Source organism: Triticum aestivum, chromosome 3B, assembly GCF_018294505.1.
Source record: "Triticum aestivum cultivar Chinese Spring chromosome 3B, IWGSC CS RefSeq v2.1, whole genome shotgun sequence".
Classification (NCBI taxonomy): Eukaryota; Viridiplantae; Streptophyta; class Magnoliopsida; order Poales; family Poaceae; genus Triticum; species Triticum aestivum.
The window spans coordinates 788,894,668-788,912,380 of NC_057801.1; the positions used below are offsets into that span (position 1 = coordinate 788,894,668).

At 45.1% G+C, this 17,713-nt stretch overlaps 1 protein-coding gene across 1 annotated transcript; it reads left to right on the forward strand.

The window, feature by feature from the left end:
- Positions 1-1,075: 1,075 nt before the first annotated feature.
- Positions 1,076-2,800, forward strand: LOC123066585 (protein JINGUBANG-like). The gene has a single exon (XM_044489637.1). The coding sequence runs from the start codon at positions 1,256-1,258 to the stop codon at positions 2,552-2,554; it is 1,299 nt and encodes a 432-aa protein (XP_044345572.1). The 5' UTR covers positions 1,076-1,255; the 3' UTR covers positions 2,555-2,800.
- The last annotated feature ends 14,913 nt before the right edge of the window (positions 2,801-17,713 follow it).

The following is a 17,713-nucleotide window of genomic DNA, read 5'->3' on the forward strand; positions in this document are numbered from 1 at the left end:
GGATGAAAAGGAAACATGGGCAGACGAGAGCTGCGAAAGGGAAAGTTTCCGAGCGTCCCCTCCTCCCGCTGGTGAGGGCATGGACCAGCCTCCTCCGCTCGCTTCGATGGCGGGAGGAAGTGGGGATCCCGTTCCTCTGCTTGAGGCGTGTAGCTAGGGTTAGGGTAGTCCGATGCAGCGTCGATTCGGGGATGTGGTCATCGCCACTCGAGAGGAATAAATCCACGGCTTCTTTCCCTTGTCAATGTTGGTGGTTCCGGCATGAGGGCGGCGTTGCTCTCCTGCTGATCTACGGATCCGCTCATGGTTTGGATCCCAGGGCCGTCGGTGGCAGCGGCAGTCTGTGGGATGTTTTTGACACGTGTGGGTCTCCGAATCGCATGATTTCTTCGATCCTCGGGCTAGTCGGCGAAGCGACGCCGGTGGCTATGCCTTGTGAGTATCATCCTCTCCTCCCTCTACGTCGTGGCACCGACGAGTTTCCCATCAGCGGCGTAGAGGTTGGGTCCCGGTGTGATAGTGAGGGTCGATCTCTGGATTTCCGTGAAGATTCGTCGGCGGTGGCTGCCTCTCTGGTGTGCTAGTCCTTCATGGCCCAGGTTGGTGACTTCGAGTCCGTCATGACTGTCTACATGAGGGTGTTGGCTCCAGGAGGAGCGGAGACGACGTCGGCGCGCCCTCGACCCGATCCAACTAATGTGGTCTTCGATGAGTTGTCTAAGGACCTCGTTGTAAATTTATTTACCTTCGGGGTACGTTGTAGCTTTGTACTACAACATCGGAATTTTCAATATAATCATATTCATGAGGTCCTTTTCGCGAAACAAAAATAGAAAATATTTTGGATCAGAAGGCTAAAGATAGATTTTTAATCAATGTAAATATAGAAATGTAGATAATTAAACAGTTGTCTGGTTCCAAGGAAATTAAATAGAAGGAAGTAAATGGTTGCTAGAAAACAGGAGCCTTGGCCACGAAGCAGCTGGCTGACGATTCTCTGCTCCGCTCAGCCCCAGCTCCACCCGCGCCAAGTAGCCGTTGAACCGCGCCTTCGTCCCCGACCCACCAACGATCGCCTTTAAACTTTTCTTTATTTTTTGGAAAGAAACGGCAGCCGGTGGTCGTCGTCTTAAAACCGAGCCCCGCCACTCTGTCGCCCACCGCGCCTCCACTCCTCCTCTGCAATTATAGCCAGGCCTCCTCCTTCCCCAGCCCAACGTCACTCCCTACCCCGCGTCCGCCAAGAAAACCAGCCATGGCGACAATGCCGCCGGACCAACAACGCGCCGCCGTGTCCGAGCCCCTGCCCCCCTGGCCAGCCTCCCTCCCCTCCTCCGCCTCCTCCTCCTTCTCGGCGTCGGCGTCCTTCCCCTCCTTCTCGGCGTCCTCCTCCCCGGCCGACGCAGCGCCGACGCCGGTGCGCGCCGACTCGTCGGCGGCGTGCAAGGCGCTGGCCGTGCTGAGGGACGCGCACAGGCCGGGCGCCGGCTCCGTGTCATGCCTCTCGCTCTGCGGCGAGTTCCTGCTCAGCGCCTCCACTGGCTCCGACATCGTCGCCTGGCAGCAGCCCGACCTCCGCCTCTTCGCGCGGTTCGGGCATGGCGGGGAGGGCGCCGTCAAGGCTCTGGCGGCCGCCGGCGGGCGGGTGTTCTCGGCGCACCAGGACGGCCGCGTGCGCGTGTGGCGCGTGTCGCGCAGCTCCGAGAACGCGTTCAAGCTCGTCGCCGCGCTGCCCACCACCAGGGACTACCTGGGCCGCGTGTTCCGCCAGGCCAGCTACGTGCAGGCCGGGCCCCGCCGCGGCCGGCGCGGCGGGCGGCGCCTCTGGATCGAGCACGCCGACAGCATCTCCTGCCTCGCCGTCGCCGCGCAGGACGGCGTCGTCTACTCGGGCTCCTGGGACCGGACGCTCAAGGTGTGGCGCATGTCCGACCTCCGGTGCCTCGAGTCCGTGCGCGCCCACGACGACGCCATCAACGCAGTCGCCGCCGACTGCGGCGTCGTGTACTCCGCCTCCGCCGACGGCCGCGTCAAGGCGTGGGAGAGGGGCAAGGCTGGCGCCGGCGCGCACACCCTCCTGGCTGTCCTCGTCGCTCGCCATGGTGTCTCATGGAACGCCGTCGCGGCGAGCGGCGACGCCGGTGCCACGGGGCGGCGCGTGTACGCGGCCGGCTCTGACGGGCACGTCCTCGGATGGGACCGGCACGGCGCGCGGTGGAGCCTCGCGTGCGACGTGAAGGCGCACGCCATGGCCGTGTTGTGCATGTGCGTGGCCGGCGACCTCGTGTGCACTGGCTCCGCCGACAAGACCATCGGCTTGTGGCGCCGGCAGCCGTGCGGCGGCCTCGCCAAGGTGGGCGCCGTCGGAGGCCACGAGGGCCCCGTGAAATGCATCCAGGCCTCCCTGTGCAGGGCCAGCAATGGCTATATGCTGTACACCGGCGGGCTCGACAAGAGCATCAGAGTCTGGTGGGTGCCGAATGGGGCCAACGGCGACGAGCGACCGGGAGAAACGGACGCCAAGGATCACAGGCCCTGCGTGTTCCTGAGGTGAAGCGTGTGATTTGTCCGGCTTGCCTAGAAGAGTGTACATTTTTTTTCGAGAGGATTCTTGGGTCTGTAAAATTTACCCGAGGAAGGGTGTTGTTCAGATTGTTTTGGGGTTTTATAGATTTAAATTTTAGAGGGACACACAAACTAGTCATAGGTTGTTGGGTGTAAAATAGCTGTAAACTGTAAAGTATAGCACTTATACTCTGGTTTCTATATAGGTTTTGATTTTTTTTTTTGAATGAGAAAAGTATGGTTTGGTCCCTCAAGTTCACCAAAAGTAGACACTTGATCCCTCAAGAATTTTTGGAAGGCATTTGGTCCCTCAAATCTTAAAACCAAGTAAATTTCATTCAAAACCAGATTTAAGTGCAAAACTGCCCACATGGCAGCGGTTTTCTTTCTCCCCACTTCCACGTAGGACACTCTTTGGTCAAACTAATGCCTTACATTCCGTCTCCTCTCTCTCTGTCCCGATTGTGTCGCTGTCGACTTGACCGGCGGCCAGTCTGAGGTGGTCCTTCCTCAGCTGTATCTGGCCTCACATCTCGCTCGACCTTGCAGTTCACAGGTGAGCATCTCCTAGCTGGGAGGCAGCGGGCACAGAGATCGCGGTCGAAGCCATGCCTCTGCCCATTTGGTCGCCGTTGGCTTCCTGCCGGGAGATCCGAGGCAGTGTGGTGTCACCGGCTAGGACGGGCCACCGAACAGCACCTCGTCAGACCATGATGTGTGACGGCGGGTGTGACCTCGTCCACGGGAGAGCAGATGGTTGGGTCCGAGGAAGCCACTTTCCGATGCAGCAGAGGGGGATGGAGGCTCGTTGGGGGCAGCTCGCTGGAGCCTGCTGTGGCAGAGACCAAGGGAAGGGAGCAATGTAAGGGTGGTGGCGCAGGAGCCGAATTCCGTAGTGGGAGGTGAGCGCGACACACACAAAGGGGCACTGCGGCTTGCCTTCGTCATCATCCTATGGTCGAGCTTGCCGTCAACAGGAAGGGGTTCGCATGGTGGATGCTGATGGCATGTGTGAGATCGAGGGAGAGAGGGGCGAGGCCTCCCTGCCTTCTGTTGTTGGTGCTGCGGATCCGACCAGTAGATACTGGATCTCAACAGTGGGAAGAAGGGGAGATGACTGAGTTGCTGGAGCTCCGCCGGTGGTTTAGACATGACCAGAAAGGTTTGTAATGAATGGAAAGGGTTAATATTGCATATCTCTTTCTTATACTCTCTCACTCTTTTGTGATTTTCCTCCTACCCCTTCATGCATTTCTTCTGAATCAAAGCCATTCTCGTGTTCTTTTTTTAGTGAGGACTCGCCCATGTTTATCAAATTGATACAAGATTTTGTCATGGGTTTATTTAAAAATAAATTTATGATTGATAATCATGTACACATCCTCTTTTAAGAAAAGAATCTTCTTTTACATGTAACATGCTTTAGAAATTACTACTCTTGTGTGGACCACCCATACTTGAATAGAACGAGAGCATGTGCTGAAAGTGAACAAACACATGTATTCACAAGCCAATAAAAAGGGAAATTGTAGAAACACGTAGACTCACAAAACAGATAAACGGGCAAGCAGTGAAGTGTCTAACACTCACTATGCCAAAACGATACATATACACACAAATGCTTAATGTCATAGTCTCCAATTTTTGATTCTTATAGAGATTATGAACATACAAGAATCATACATTGCTTAGGCTTGGAAGTCACCGGGATTCACTCTTCCACATCAGGGAAATATTTCATGAGCAACTTGGTTACTTCAACCTTCTACTTGCGGACTGGTTGGGTGTTTGAGACACCATTCATGTCCAATGTCAAGGAGCACATGATGTTGGTGGGTATATAACATTCTTTCCACTAGCATCATGGAGCACAAACATTTACAACATTGTGCCAATTATTTTTCTATGAACTAGCAAGAACTAGATGTGGGAAAACCCACAGCAAGGGCATTCCTATGTAAAACCACATGAATCGTAGATTAGAAGTTTGGTGTAGCAACAATTAAAACATCATTGCCAGGAACACATGCATGGCATAAGATTTAAGCCTTAAGGTACATTGAATTGAAATATTTTCATGAAAAGAAAATGCTTTGTATGGAAATATTTGGTTCAACAGAAGGAGATCACTAATAGATTTTTTCCCATAGTATGGTGTACGATTCTTTTTAATCAGAAAATATGCACAACCTCCCCCCCCCCCCCCCCCCAAAAAAAACATGGTGACATGGTCATAAATATGGTCTCCTGGTGATGCTCCACACCCTCTATGGACTACTGAGATGTCACATGAGTATATATACATGAGCACCATGTTTATAGCCACTCACCCAAATTCCCTAATTCTCACTCATGGCATGAACACATTTGTGAGTTAAATGAACCATAGTACTTTCACATGTCATCTTGGTTAGTTATACATAGTAAAACAAAGTACTTCATATTTTTGTGAATACAAACTAAAGATATTTCATCATTTACACCTCTTCTTTTATGAAAATAATCTTCTTGTACACCTAAATGTATTTTCGGAATTAATAGTCACAAGGTTGTGGACAATGCGGGCCACTCCTAGTTGAATAGAACGAGTACATGTGCTGAAACTGAAGAAATACATGGACCCCCAAGCTGATAAAAAGGAAAATTTAAGAAACACAAATCCACATGCCCATAAAAAGGCAAGCAGTAAGGTGCCATCATACTCACCGTACCCAAACTGTTCACGTAGATCCTCAATTTCGTAGCCTCCGAATTTTGATTCCTCTAGAGATTTTAAACATGCATCGTTCATACAGTGAGAGAGTGTATATTTCACCAAATCCAAATTTGCCCTTAGTCTTGGAAGGCATCATGATTTTCTCTTCCACATCATTGTTCTGTTCCACGAGCAACTTGGTTCCTCAAACCTTGTTCAAAATAACCAGTTGGGTGTTGGAGACACCATTCAAATGCAACCCCAAGGAACACATGAAGTTGATGGGTACATTGCACACTTTCCAATATGATCTGTGGATCACAAACACCAACAACATTGTGGCAATTGTTGTCCAAGAGACTACCAATAATTCGTCGTGGAACAAACCACAACCTGGACATTACCATGTAAAATCCCATTAATTTATGGTCAACATGAAGTGTGTACATTTTACTACAGGAATATTCATGAGTTTGTTTTTACCAGATTAAACGGCTTCGAGATTGTTTTTGTTCCGTTTTGATTATTTGGCGCCACTGGATACCTGACATCGTGATTGTTGTAAACTAGCCATAGTTTGGCTACAAAATGGTTGTAAACGGTAAAGTATGTCACCTATACCTTCATTTCTATATAGGTTTTGATTTTATTTAAATTTGTTTTTAGGCACAATCATATAGCTTTCTTTGCGAACTAAATATAGCTTAGGTGGTTAGGTTTCTTGTGTTGAAATCAGCTCACCCGGGTTCAAGTTCTAGACTTGACATGTGTCAGCTTGCATATTTTCCAGATTTATTTCAGGTTCTTCTGCTATTCTTTCCGCGGTATGGCGTATCCGTCAATTCAAGCCATCAATGACGACTTCGTCAATCTCAAGATTTGTCGACTCAGTCTCTCGAAAATGCTCACAAGGGTAGGGAGTGCGTACATGTGTTCATATGAGTGAGTATGTGTGCATGTATGCGAGCATCTGTGGTTGATGCCGTGTTATGTTATTTATCTCTTTTAGCAATCGATATGCCTTTTGCTCCTTCTGAAACAAATCCATCTTCTAAAGTTTGTTTGTACATCCATCTAGAAACAAAGGTTGTTTATTTTCTTAAAATAAAATCATGAGTTGTCCTTAGTACAATATATCCTTTCGAAAACACATTATTCTCATACACCTTGTATGTTAATGTATTATAAAAGAAACACTCGCCTAACAGTACACAATGAAGCTACTGCTTTTTTTAACGTATGAAGCTACTGCTAGTTCACTATGAATGGGTACATGGACTAAAATTAAAGAAACACATGGCCACACAAGCATATAAAAAGGCACGCAGTGACGTGACCACTGACCACACACTCTCAAAGCCCAAACTATACATACATATGTATGTTACAAACCGCAAAGTCTATCTGTTCTCATTTCTCTAGAGATTGTGAACACACACTGTTCGTACTTTGAATCAGTGGAGATTGCACCACATCTAGATTTGGTGCTTAAGTTTGGAGGGCATCGGAATTTACTCTTTCGCATCATGTTAATATTCCATGAGCAATGTGGTTCTCCTTTCACCTTGTTCAGAATGACCAGTTGGGTGTTGGAGACATCATTCGTGTCCAAACGGAGGAACACATGATGTTGCCGGGTACATAGCATACTAGCATTCTTCCAGACACGATGCGGATGCGGCACAAACACCAGTGACATTGTGGCAACTGTTGTCCTAAAGAACACCAAGAATTCAACATGGAACAAGGTACAATTGGTGTGCTCCCATGTAAAACCACTGGAACATAGGGATTACAATTTCAGCGTAGCAAAAATAAAATGCTTATGCTTCCTGTTTTGCTAACATGAAGGGGTTCTGCTAATGGAGTAATGCTAAATAAAATGATGCGCATGCCATTATACATTTGTATATAGATGAAATAAAAAGGGCAACCACACATATGGGAAATTTTGTTTTATAATTATAGTATTACAAAGTACAACTTTCCCACATGATTACACACTAGTAGAAAAGGGGGCAATGGTCCAGGCCAGGTCAGCCCATTAGTCCCGGTTCAACCCAGAACCGGGACCAATGGGGGCATTGGACCCGGTTCGTGAGCCCTGGGGGCCGGCCGGGCCACGTGGGCCATTGGTCCCGATTCATCTCGACCTTTTGGTCCCGGTTGGTTGGACGAACCGGGACCAATGCGCCTCACTCCTGGCCCACCACCATTGGTCCCGGTTGGTGGGACGAACCGGGACCAAAGGCTGCCCTTTAGTCCCGGTTCAAGCCACCAACCGGGACTAAAGGGTTGGCCCTCGTTGCGGTCAGAGTTTAGTCCCACCTCGCCAACCGAAGGGGAATCAGACCGGTTTATAAGCCCCTCCCTCTCTCCCTCTGTTGAGCTCCTCTCAAAATGAAAATAGATGCCCTTATACAGGAAATTTAATCTAAATTCATATGAATTTCTCTGAAATTAGTAGAAATTCATTATGAATTTAGGTTGAATTTTCTCTATAAGCGCATCTATGCTCATTTCTGAGCAGTTTTTTATATAGTTTTTTTTCTTTTCTGCTATATTTATTCTTTTTTTTATTTCTGAGTTGTAATAAGTCATTAAAAATAAGCATCTATGCTCATTTTTTAGTTAAGTTAATCACAACTATTTTTTTATATTTATTTCTGAATTGTAATAAGTCATTCAAAATAAGCATCTATGCTCATTTTTTAAGTAAAGTTAATCACAACTATTTTTGCTTCTATTTATTTCTGAGTCGTTTTTATATAGTTTTTTCTTTTATGCTATATTTATTTTTTATATTTATTTCTGAATTGTAATAAGTCATTAAAAATAAGCATCTATGCTCATTTTTTAAGTAAAGTTAATCACAACTATTTTTGCTTCTATTTATTTGTGAGCAGTTTTTTATATAGTTTTTTTCTTTTCTGCTATATTTTTTTTATTTCTGAGTTGTAATAAGTCATTAAAAATAAGCATCTATGCTCATTTTTTAGTTAAGTTAATCACAACTATTTTTTTTCTATTTATTTCTGAATTGTAATAAGTCATTAAAAATAAGCATCTATGCTCATTTTTTAGTTAAGTTAATCAAAACTATTAAAAATAAGTCATTAAAAATAAAAAAGAGGCGCAATGCTCGTTAATTTACTTCAAGCCTTTCGAAATAGTGTCAACTGCACTGCACATAGCTCTGTGCAGTCTACCCCTATTCCTCAAGGCTTGAAGCTAACCAACGTGCAGGTGAGCATTGAGCCTCTTCTTCATCTTCTCTATACTCAAGGCTTATAAACAGTTGCGAGTGCCTCTCGCTGGGCGAGGTGGGACTAAAAAAACAGCTGCAGAAAGAATCCACTAAAAAACAGTTGCAGAAAATAAAAAATTAGACGGGTCCATTGGTACCGGTTGGTGGAGCCAACCGGTACGAATACCCCTCTTTGTTACCGATTGGTGCCACCAACCGGTACCAATGCCCTCCTTTTGTCCCGGTTGGTGCCACCAACCGAGACCAAAGGTCCTCGTTTCCCGCCCTTTGCGGTGCCGAAAAGAGGCCTTTAGTCCCGGTTGGTGGCTCCAACCGGGACAAAAGGCGTGCATTGGTACCGGTTTGCCGTACGAACCGGGACCAAAGCCTTTGCTATATAAGTAGCACTGCCACCCCGCCCCGAGTTCGATCTCTCCCGACGCCGCGCGCCGTCCCCTGCCGCCACCTCCCCGTCGCTGCCTCGCCCCGACGCCGTCGCCGCCCCGCCCCGCGATGGCCCCGCCCCAACGCCGTCACTGCCCCGCCCCGACGCCGTCCCCTGCCGCCCCGACGCGCGCCGTCGCCGCCCCGCCCCGCTGCCGTCGCCCCCCGCCCTGCCGCCCCACCCCGCTGCCGTCCCCGACGTCGCCGCCCGCCCTGCTGCACCTCGCCGTCGCCGTCGCCGGCCGTGAGCAACTTTATTTTATTTTTGTTAGATTTTTTTAGATTTTTTTGTTAGTTCATAGATTTTTTTGTTAGATTAGATTTGTTGTAATTTAGATATGTAGTTCATATTGTGTAATTTAGATTGTGTAATTAATTTGTTCATATTATGTTAGATTTTTTGTTAGTTCATAGATTTATTTGTTAGATTAGATGTGGTGTAATTTAGATATGTAGTTCATATTGTGTAATTAATTTGTTCATATTATGTTAGATTTTTTTTCTGTTAGTAGATTTTTTTGTTAGATTTTGTTAGATTTTTTATGTTTTTTTAGATTTTGTTAGACTTTTTTTAGATTTTTTTGTAGTTCATCGATTTTTTTGTTGGATGTGTAGTAATTTAGATGTGTAGTTCATAGATTTTCTGTTCATAGAATCTTTATGATTTTTTTCTGTTGTAATTTTGTTTATAGAATTTTAATGATTTTTTGTTCATAGTACGTATTTAGAAAAATGAAAAAAAATAAGAGGAGAAAGTGTTTAATATAATTAGTTAGAAAAATACTAGTTTATTTTTAGTAATTCTACTTTATTTTATTTATAGTAAGTGCTTCATAATAGTTGAACTAGCTAGTTGATTTAATAAACTACTTTATTTTACTATATTTAGAAGTAGTTTGTTTTTAGTAAGTACTACTTTATTTATTTATAGTAAGTGTTTAGTAGTTGAACTAGCTAGTTGATTTAATTAATAAAACTACTTTATTTTACTATATATAGAAGTAGTTCCCGCATCGACGTCGGCGATGCCTATCCCGCATCCTCGTCGTCGTCGACTCGGCGGTGGAGGCTTGCTAGATCAGGGCCATGTTCGGGACTGGGCTCCGCCGGACTGGTATTGGGAGGTGCTACCTTCCGGGGGATGTAGGTTGGTGAGGAGGCAGCCCATTGTTGGCCCGATCCTTATTTGGTGGCGGTCGCATGGTTCAGTGACGGTGCCGAGGCTTCCGGACACCGCTGAGGTGGTACGTCACCGTGTCAGCGAGGAGGACAAGCACGTCCGTCGCTACATGGTTGCATTGGAGGGCAGGTTCAACAATACCTGGCAGGTTCTCCAGGGATCTCACTGGATCTATGATCCTGTGATGGTTCCTTATCTTTGGGTGTCCACCGCCCGCGTCGATACCCGTCGGGCGCTACGATTCTAGTTGTATTAGTGATGCTATATTAGTGACAATATTCGACGATGTACGGACACCAAGAGATGATGTACTTTTGCTTATAATTATTGAAGGCATGCTAATTTGAATACTGCTTTATTTTATGATTTGGTTTTGCTTATTTTATGATTTGGTTTTGCTTACTGAATGCTCATATTGGATAAGTTCTCCTTCATTCCCGTGTGCTAGACAATTTGATGTAATAATGCACTCGGGAATGAAAGGAGGAGCTACGTACATCACCGATAGTCAACCCGTGATTAATAATCTAGTTTAATATTTGAATTATGAACATAGGCAGGAAATGTCATACTCGGACGACGAAAACCATCCGGGGGAGTGCGACTGGTGCCACGACGACCGAGGTATCTGCGACAGGTTCATTGAGCTGGACGAAGATCATCACTTCAGCATTAAGCTCGAGGAGACCTTCGATGTTCATACGGTACGCAACCGACGATTAGGTATCTGCAACATTTTTTCGTAATTACTCATGACTTCAACTATTTTAATCATGACAATATTTGTCATCTTTTCCAATTCGAATAGCTTATCCCATGCTTTGCAAGACGCCATGTCTTGGAGAGGATGGGTTTTGAAGACCATGAAAGTTTTGAAACCAAAAAAATTATCCTAAGTACCCATCATGGTGCGGATTTTCAAGTAAAGCTGTACAATGCTCAGAGTATAACCCATTTTGGTTGCAAAAATTAGGAAGCACTTTGCAAGATGTATGGTTTTGATGAGGGTATGCTTGTTACCATGGATCTTGGTGATCCTACAATCGAGCGAGAGACCTACGATTTTCGTCCTTGTGGATACACCTCCAATTCTTCCCCCATGTGAGCTTAACATAGTTATTAAGTAATTTATATTGTTTATTTCAAAATAATTGACAACTTATTCTCCATTGACATCTTATTTTCATTCTTCAAAGAATGTGCGGAAGATGGTAGACAGAACCTACTACACCGAAGGCTCCGAACTAATTTATCAGGAGAAAAATCATTTGGTCGCATTTTATACTGATCTTGAGAATTACAATGTCTACAATCGAACTCCTCAACATTATGGTCAATACGTGCCACTAGTGCACGTGTTGAACCACGGTAACTACCATGGAGATACCCTGGTAAGATTTTTTACTATTACGACATCCGTGCATCTTTTTGCACACTTCTAAACTAGTACATCATATCATTGCTAACTACGAAGTTATTACTATGTTTTTCAACAGATAATCCCGAATGATTGTGTGCCTCATCTGATGTATACACACGGTAGCCTTCATGTTTTGAACATACAACCAGGTCTTCCTACGAATCTGAACTGTCCATACCGGGTTTCTAAAAGAAGTGGAGACATGACAATCAAAGAATGGAAAAAATGTATGGACAGTCGTAAGGAGCTTCTTGGAAGCAACATTCAACGAAGGGCAAAAATTGGAGACAGGATGATCGCCATTCTTCATAATGGAGAGTCAGGGTCTATATTGTTTTATGCTATTTTACCTTAAGGGTGTTTAGGTCCTACCTGATACTGATGATCATGTGTTAAGAACAATTATGTAGGGTTGGGTTCGATGACTATGAAGATGATGATCGTATGACTTATTATTAATAACGAGGAGAAGTTGTATGATGATGCATGATTAGTAGGACGACTACTTGTTATTATATATGCTGATGTATGCGAGCATGCATGAGTTATTATATCAGCGGGTAAAATGAACATATATAGCAGCAGCGTTGGTAAACCAAGGACGAAGATATAAGAGAGGACACTTCTCTCTATTAGCTAGCTAATATAACAACCTAAAAATAACCCCCAAAACCCCTAAAGCAGCCACTTTCCAAAAAAAACATTAACTTTTGGTCCCGATTGGTGCCACCAATCGGGACCAAAGGCCCCCTGACTGGGCTCGGCGCACAGAGCCACGTGGAGGCACATTAGTCCCGGTTCTTGTTTGAACCGGGACTAATGGGTGGAGGTATTAGTAACGGCCCATTAGTCCCGGTTCATGAACCGGGACTATTAGGTGTTTTTCTACTAGTGACAATATACCGTGCCATCACTGAAATTTGACTTAACTCGGTGACTATGTAGTTGCAGGTTACCATGGCCTCGCAAAACAACCCAATTAATAACATCTTCTTGTTAATCCTGCACAACATCTTGATTAAGCTGTGTTGATACTCGTCGTCTTAAAACTTGAAATGTTCGCCAAAAGGGTAGGAGGCTAAAGTGGCCATTGTGACATAACCGAGTCTCGTTAGTCACGAAATTCATTGAATAGGCTGAAGGTAAATGTTCGGTCCTGTCAATCATAAACAGTGGATGTTTAGCCTCGTCAATCGGGGAAATTCAGAATGCGTGAATAATATTCGGCCTTATCGGTCACGGAATAGTTGATGATGTCCTAGCCTCTTCAATCAAGGTAAAAAAAAATGTCTAGTACCAACGGTCATGACTAATTAATGAATGGTTCCAATATCATTGATCATGAGAAAAGGGTTAAGTTTTGACACAACAATGAATCATGGCGACGAGGATCGCGGAAAAATATTTTCCTTGTATCATTCGGCTAAAATTAATTAGTCAAAGTGTTCCATGTACCTCTGACGCGCCAAAATATTTTCCCGGGTTCATGTCACCAAAGTTCGGCTTAAATATTTTCCTTGTATCATTTGCCCAAAATTGCCGAAGCTAGGCGCAGTACCTCTGATGCGCACTGCAGCCCTGTGAAGAAGCATAATAATTCACGCAATCGAGTTGTCCTTCAGATGATGTGGAACTTATAAATGAGCCTTTTACATGTCTCTACTACCCCTCATTAGAATTTCAGAGCTAAACTCTTCTTGGTTGTAGCACTATCTGCTGGATGTCTAGATTGTTTGAGTGGCGGCCTCTAATGTCTCGTTTAACTGAAATCTTTACAGAACATTCGGTGAATATCTACTATGGCCACAAAATGATTCAGGCCCGAAGCCTTCCTTGTTAAGCCAGGGTGATTACCTAAGTTATAGCACTACTGATGACTGATGTTGTGGTTCTGCAAGTAGGCAGTCAACTATGCTAATATTGAGAGACTATTAATGCATCAGTTGAGTTGAACATTTTACTGTAGATCAATTAATGTGTCACCGTCCTCAGATGAAATTTCCAGGGCCCAACTTACAACAATTCGCTCGTGGTTAATCAGCCAACGTTGGCCACTTTGGTTCATGAAACGGCGCCTTGCTCTGGACTCATGAATGAAACATGCTGAATCTTTGCTGGTGGCTGCGTAGAATCTTTCAGTGTAAATTTCTGGCGCGGCGATTGCTGATCTATCCAATTGTTTCGTGGACTTCCGGGAACCAAACAGGCTGACATTTTCATACATTTGGCCATCGTGCGTTTTCATTCTCTCACTAAAATTGCTGCTTTTCATGGATGAAAACTATTAATCCAGCGGCTATTACCCCTGCACACATGTCAGATTTTTGGGGCACAAGCATCAAGCCGAATCTTGCAGCATATTCTAGGAGACGACATTTGTTCTCCTTTACTGTCATGAGTTAAACTAAATATAATAGGTATTGTCTTGAAAGCAAAAAGATATCCATCAAGTTTTTACTAAAGTTGATAAACAACACAAATATAATTTTATAACTTGGCAGGGGCCGCGCGAACGCGTACCCCCTCTAACACAAATTTTGACGTCCACTCTCCCAAGGGAGATGGTAGATCAACACATTCTTGATCGCCCATTGACCCTTTTTTTTCGGGCAAATCAGAGAGCTTTATTCAACAAAAGAGTTGTCCCGGCAATCAGCTAGAAGGTTGCTTACCAAGAAACTAGGAGTCTCGTCAAGCCAGCAGTCGGTCACATTCAAAGTGCATGCACGTTTTGCACAGAGATGTGCCGGCAAGTTTGCTGACCTGGTTACATGCTGGATCTCAAAAAAAGAAAAATCAAAAGCTAGCTCTCCTATTTCGTCTAAGATAGGAGCCACAATCGAACGCGAATTGTGGCGAGTGTTCCAGAGTTGTACCAACTCCTGGCAATCTGTCTCCATTATCACATGTGAGAAGCCTCGAAGCTTTGCAAATAGAACTCCTTCCCACATTGATATAGCTTCCATTAAAAAAGGGTCCGAGATCTCAACAAACGGCTTGCACCATGATCCCAACAGCGCGGACGTGGAACGGGCTATACTACCCGCCCCTCCTCTTCCTTCCGCGACGTTAAGTGCACCATCCGTCGTGATCTTCACCATCCCTGGCTCGGGCGGTCGCCAGCCATGCCCTGGTAGCAAGATGGGAACTGATCTAGGCAGTTCCAACAGTGCAAGAGCTTCTCTAGTCGCCCTGATGGCGGCTTTTGGATCCCTTCGTTCATCCCCATGCTTGATCCGTTTTCGAGAATGCCAAATCATCCACATGATGGTGATAATCTTTGCTCGATCTTCATCCTTGACTCGGTCTCCACATAGGATGTCTCTGGCCCATGAACGTGGGTGTAAGCGAGGTAGCCGAAGGCCAAACCACACACATGCTTCATCCCAGAAGCGGCGTGCTTGCGAGCATTGGATGAGGGCATGCATAAGATCCTCCTCCTTTGCCAAACAAACCTTGCAAGTGTCTAAAACTGCAATATGACGGTATTTGAGAGTGCACTCATCTGGTAGAATCCCTCGTAGTACCCTCCACCAAAACACTCGTACCTTTGGGATCACTTTGAGTTTCCACAGGGCAGACCACATCTGTTTGTCATCTGTTGAAGAACCGGTAACCGCCCCTTCCTCTAGAGCAACACACTCGTTCTGAGTCACTAGAGCACGGTACGCCGACTTAACAGTGCAGTTGCCTGATCTTTCAAAAGCCCAAGCATAAGAATCGCCACCTCCGCCCCTTCTGATTGGGATGTTCAGAATGGCGTCAGCATCAGGAGTAATGAATGTAGTTCGAATCAACTCATGCCTCCATGACCAGTTCTCGGGATCTATAAGATCCGACACTTTCTGAACTAAAGTGTTCGGTGGTTTCAGCAGCGGTGTCATCGAGATCGTCCCGGGGATCCATTTATCAGCCCACACATCAATGGAGTTCCCGTCTCTGACTCTCTTAATGAGAGCCGCACGCAAAGCTTCCCTTCCTGCAATGATAGCTCGCCATGTAGCAGATGCAGACTTTGGCACCGTGGCCTGCATAAATTATGTATCAGGGAAGTAGCGACCTTTAAGAACTCTTGCACACAGAGAATTAGGGTTGGTCATAAACCGCCAACCATGCTTTCCAAGTAGCGCAAGATTAAACTGATGAGGGTCCCGAAAACCCATCCCTCCTTTGCACTTTGGTGTCGCCAGATTATTCCAGGAGACCCAATGCAATGCATTCTTGTCAATAGAGCTGCTCCAAAAATATTTCGCCATTGGTGAAGTCAGGCTCTTGCAAACCTTTTTCCATAGTAAGAATGTGCTCACCGAATATGTGGGGATAGCCTGAACCACATATTTCAGGAATGTTTTACGACCTGTGCATGCAAGTAATTTTTCAGACCATCCCTGCATCCGTCCGCGAGCTTTCTCCCCAATATGATCGAAGGTCCTGCTCATGATGCGACCGACCGCCGTGGGCAGTCCCAAGTAACGCTCACTAAAAGCCTCAACGGTCCATTGACCCTGTGCAGGTAAGTATGTTCAAAGGTCGGGCTACCCTCTAGTTATATACTTGTATTTACTGTGCCAATCTTGTTAATCTTTCTGTGTGGGACTAAATCAAACGTAATTACCCGGGTAGCGTGGTCAGGCAACCGAACACGCACTGACTAGACAATATTTTGCGTTTTCGCTAACGGGCGCATACCCACCCTTCGCGCTGGGCCGGCCCATCTGCTCTTTTCTCTCTTCTGTTTTTCGCACAAAAAATGCTGCTAAGGTGAGACTCGAACACAGGACCTGCCGCCTTAAATTAGCTCCTACTTACCATCCCGCCACCAATTCTCACGTGACTACTAACATCTTTCCCTTCTATTATTGTCTGCTTTTCTTTTTTCTTTTCTTCTTTAATCTTCTTCCTGGTTCGATGTTTTTCTGAAAAAATCGTGACTATTTCTCAAAAAACGACGAACTTCTTAGCAAATTCGATGATCCTTTTTCAAAATTGATGATTTTTTCTTCAATTCGATGAACTTTTCTTCAAATTTGAAGAACTTTTCTGAAAACTTGATATGAACTTTTTAAAAAATTGATGAACTTTTTTTCAAATCCGATGAACTTTTTTCAAGTTTGATGAACTTTTCTTCAAATTTGATGAACTTTTTTGAAAACTTGATATGAACTTTTCTTCAAATTTGATGAACTTTTTTCAAACGCGGTGAACTTTTTTTAAAATCGATAAACTTTTCTTCAAATTTGATGAACTTTTTTTCAAAATTGATGAACTTTTTTCAAACTCGGTGGACTTTTTTATATGTTGATGAGCTTTTCTTCAAATTGGATGAACTTCTTTCAACATCGATGAAGCTTCTTTTTAAGTATGTGAATTGTTCTTAAAAAATGACAAACGTTTTTAAATTCAGGATTTTTTCTAAATAATTCAAACAATGGTGGGCACGGTGCAATAAATAGCGCAGCCGCACTTGTTCTTATAAGGTTGGTGGTTTATATCAATCAAAAACGTGCAGTTGGTGTAGTGGTTAGCGAACCTGTCACAATCACCGAGTGACCTGAGTTCGAATCCTGGGGTAGGCATATTTTCTGCCTACAGGTTCGCGGGCACAGTACGTTCACGGGCCGGCCCAAGAGGGCGCTGCGTGGGCGCCAGGGACCTGTTCGGGCGCATAAGGCGCCGAACAGGAGCTCTCATATTTTGTCACCCATCATCATCGGTCTCACAGAAAGGCCGAAGGATTCAAGGCCCAGTTGCGTCTAGCCCATTAACAAAGAGCCAACCTCTTGCACGACCTCCAAAAACAAGAAGAAAAAAGCAGTCTCCTTCACGACGACGTCCTAGGGGTAGGAGGCACACCTCTTTCACGATTTCTGAACTCAAGAGCTAGCCGGCCGGAGGCGTCGATTTAATTTGCTGCTCGTTAACTATTGCTGCTCAACTTGATCGATTGCCACCCTTGTGTCTGATTGTGTCTTGGATCCGATCAAGCTGTGTCATCGATCTCGAGGCCGATGTAGCAAATACAACATGTATATGCTTCTAAAAGAAAAATCACCGACAATATCGGAATTAGTGCGCGGACACATACTTAGCATAAGGTCTAAGGTATAGTCCTTTGAATGGAAGGGTCTCATGAGTAGCAAATGTGGGGTACGGAATGATTTG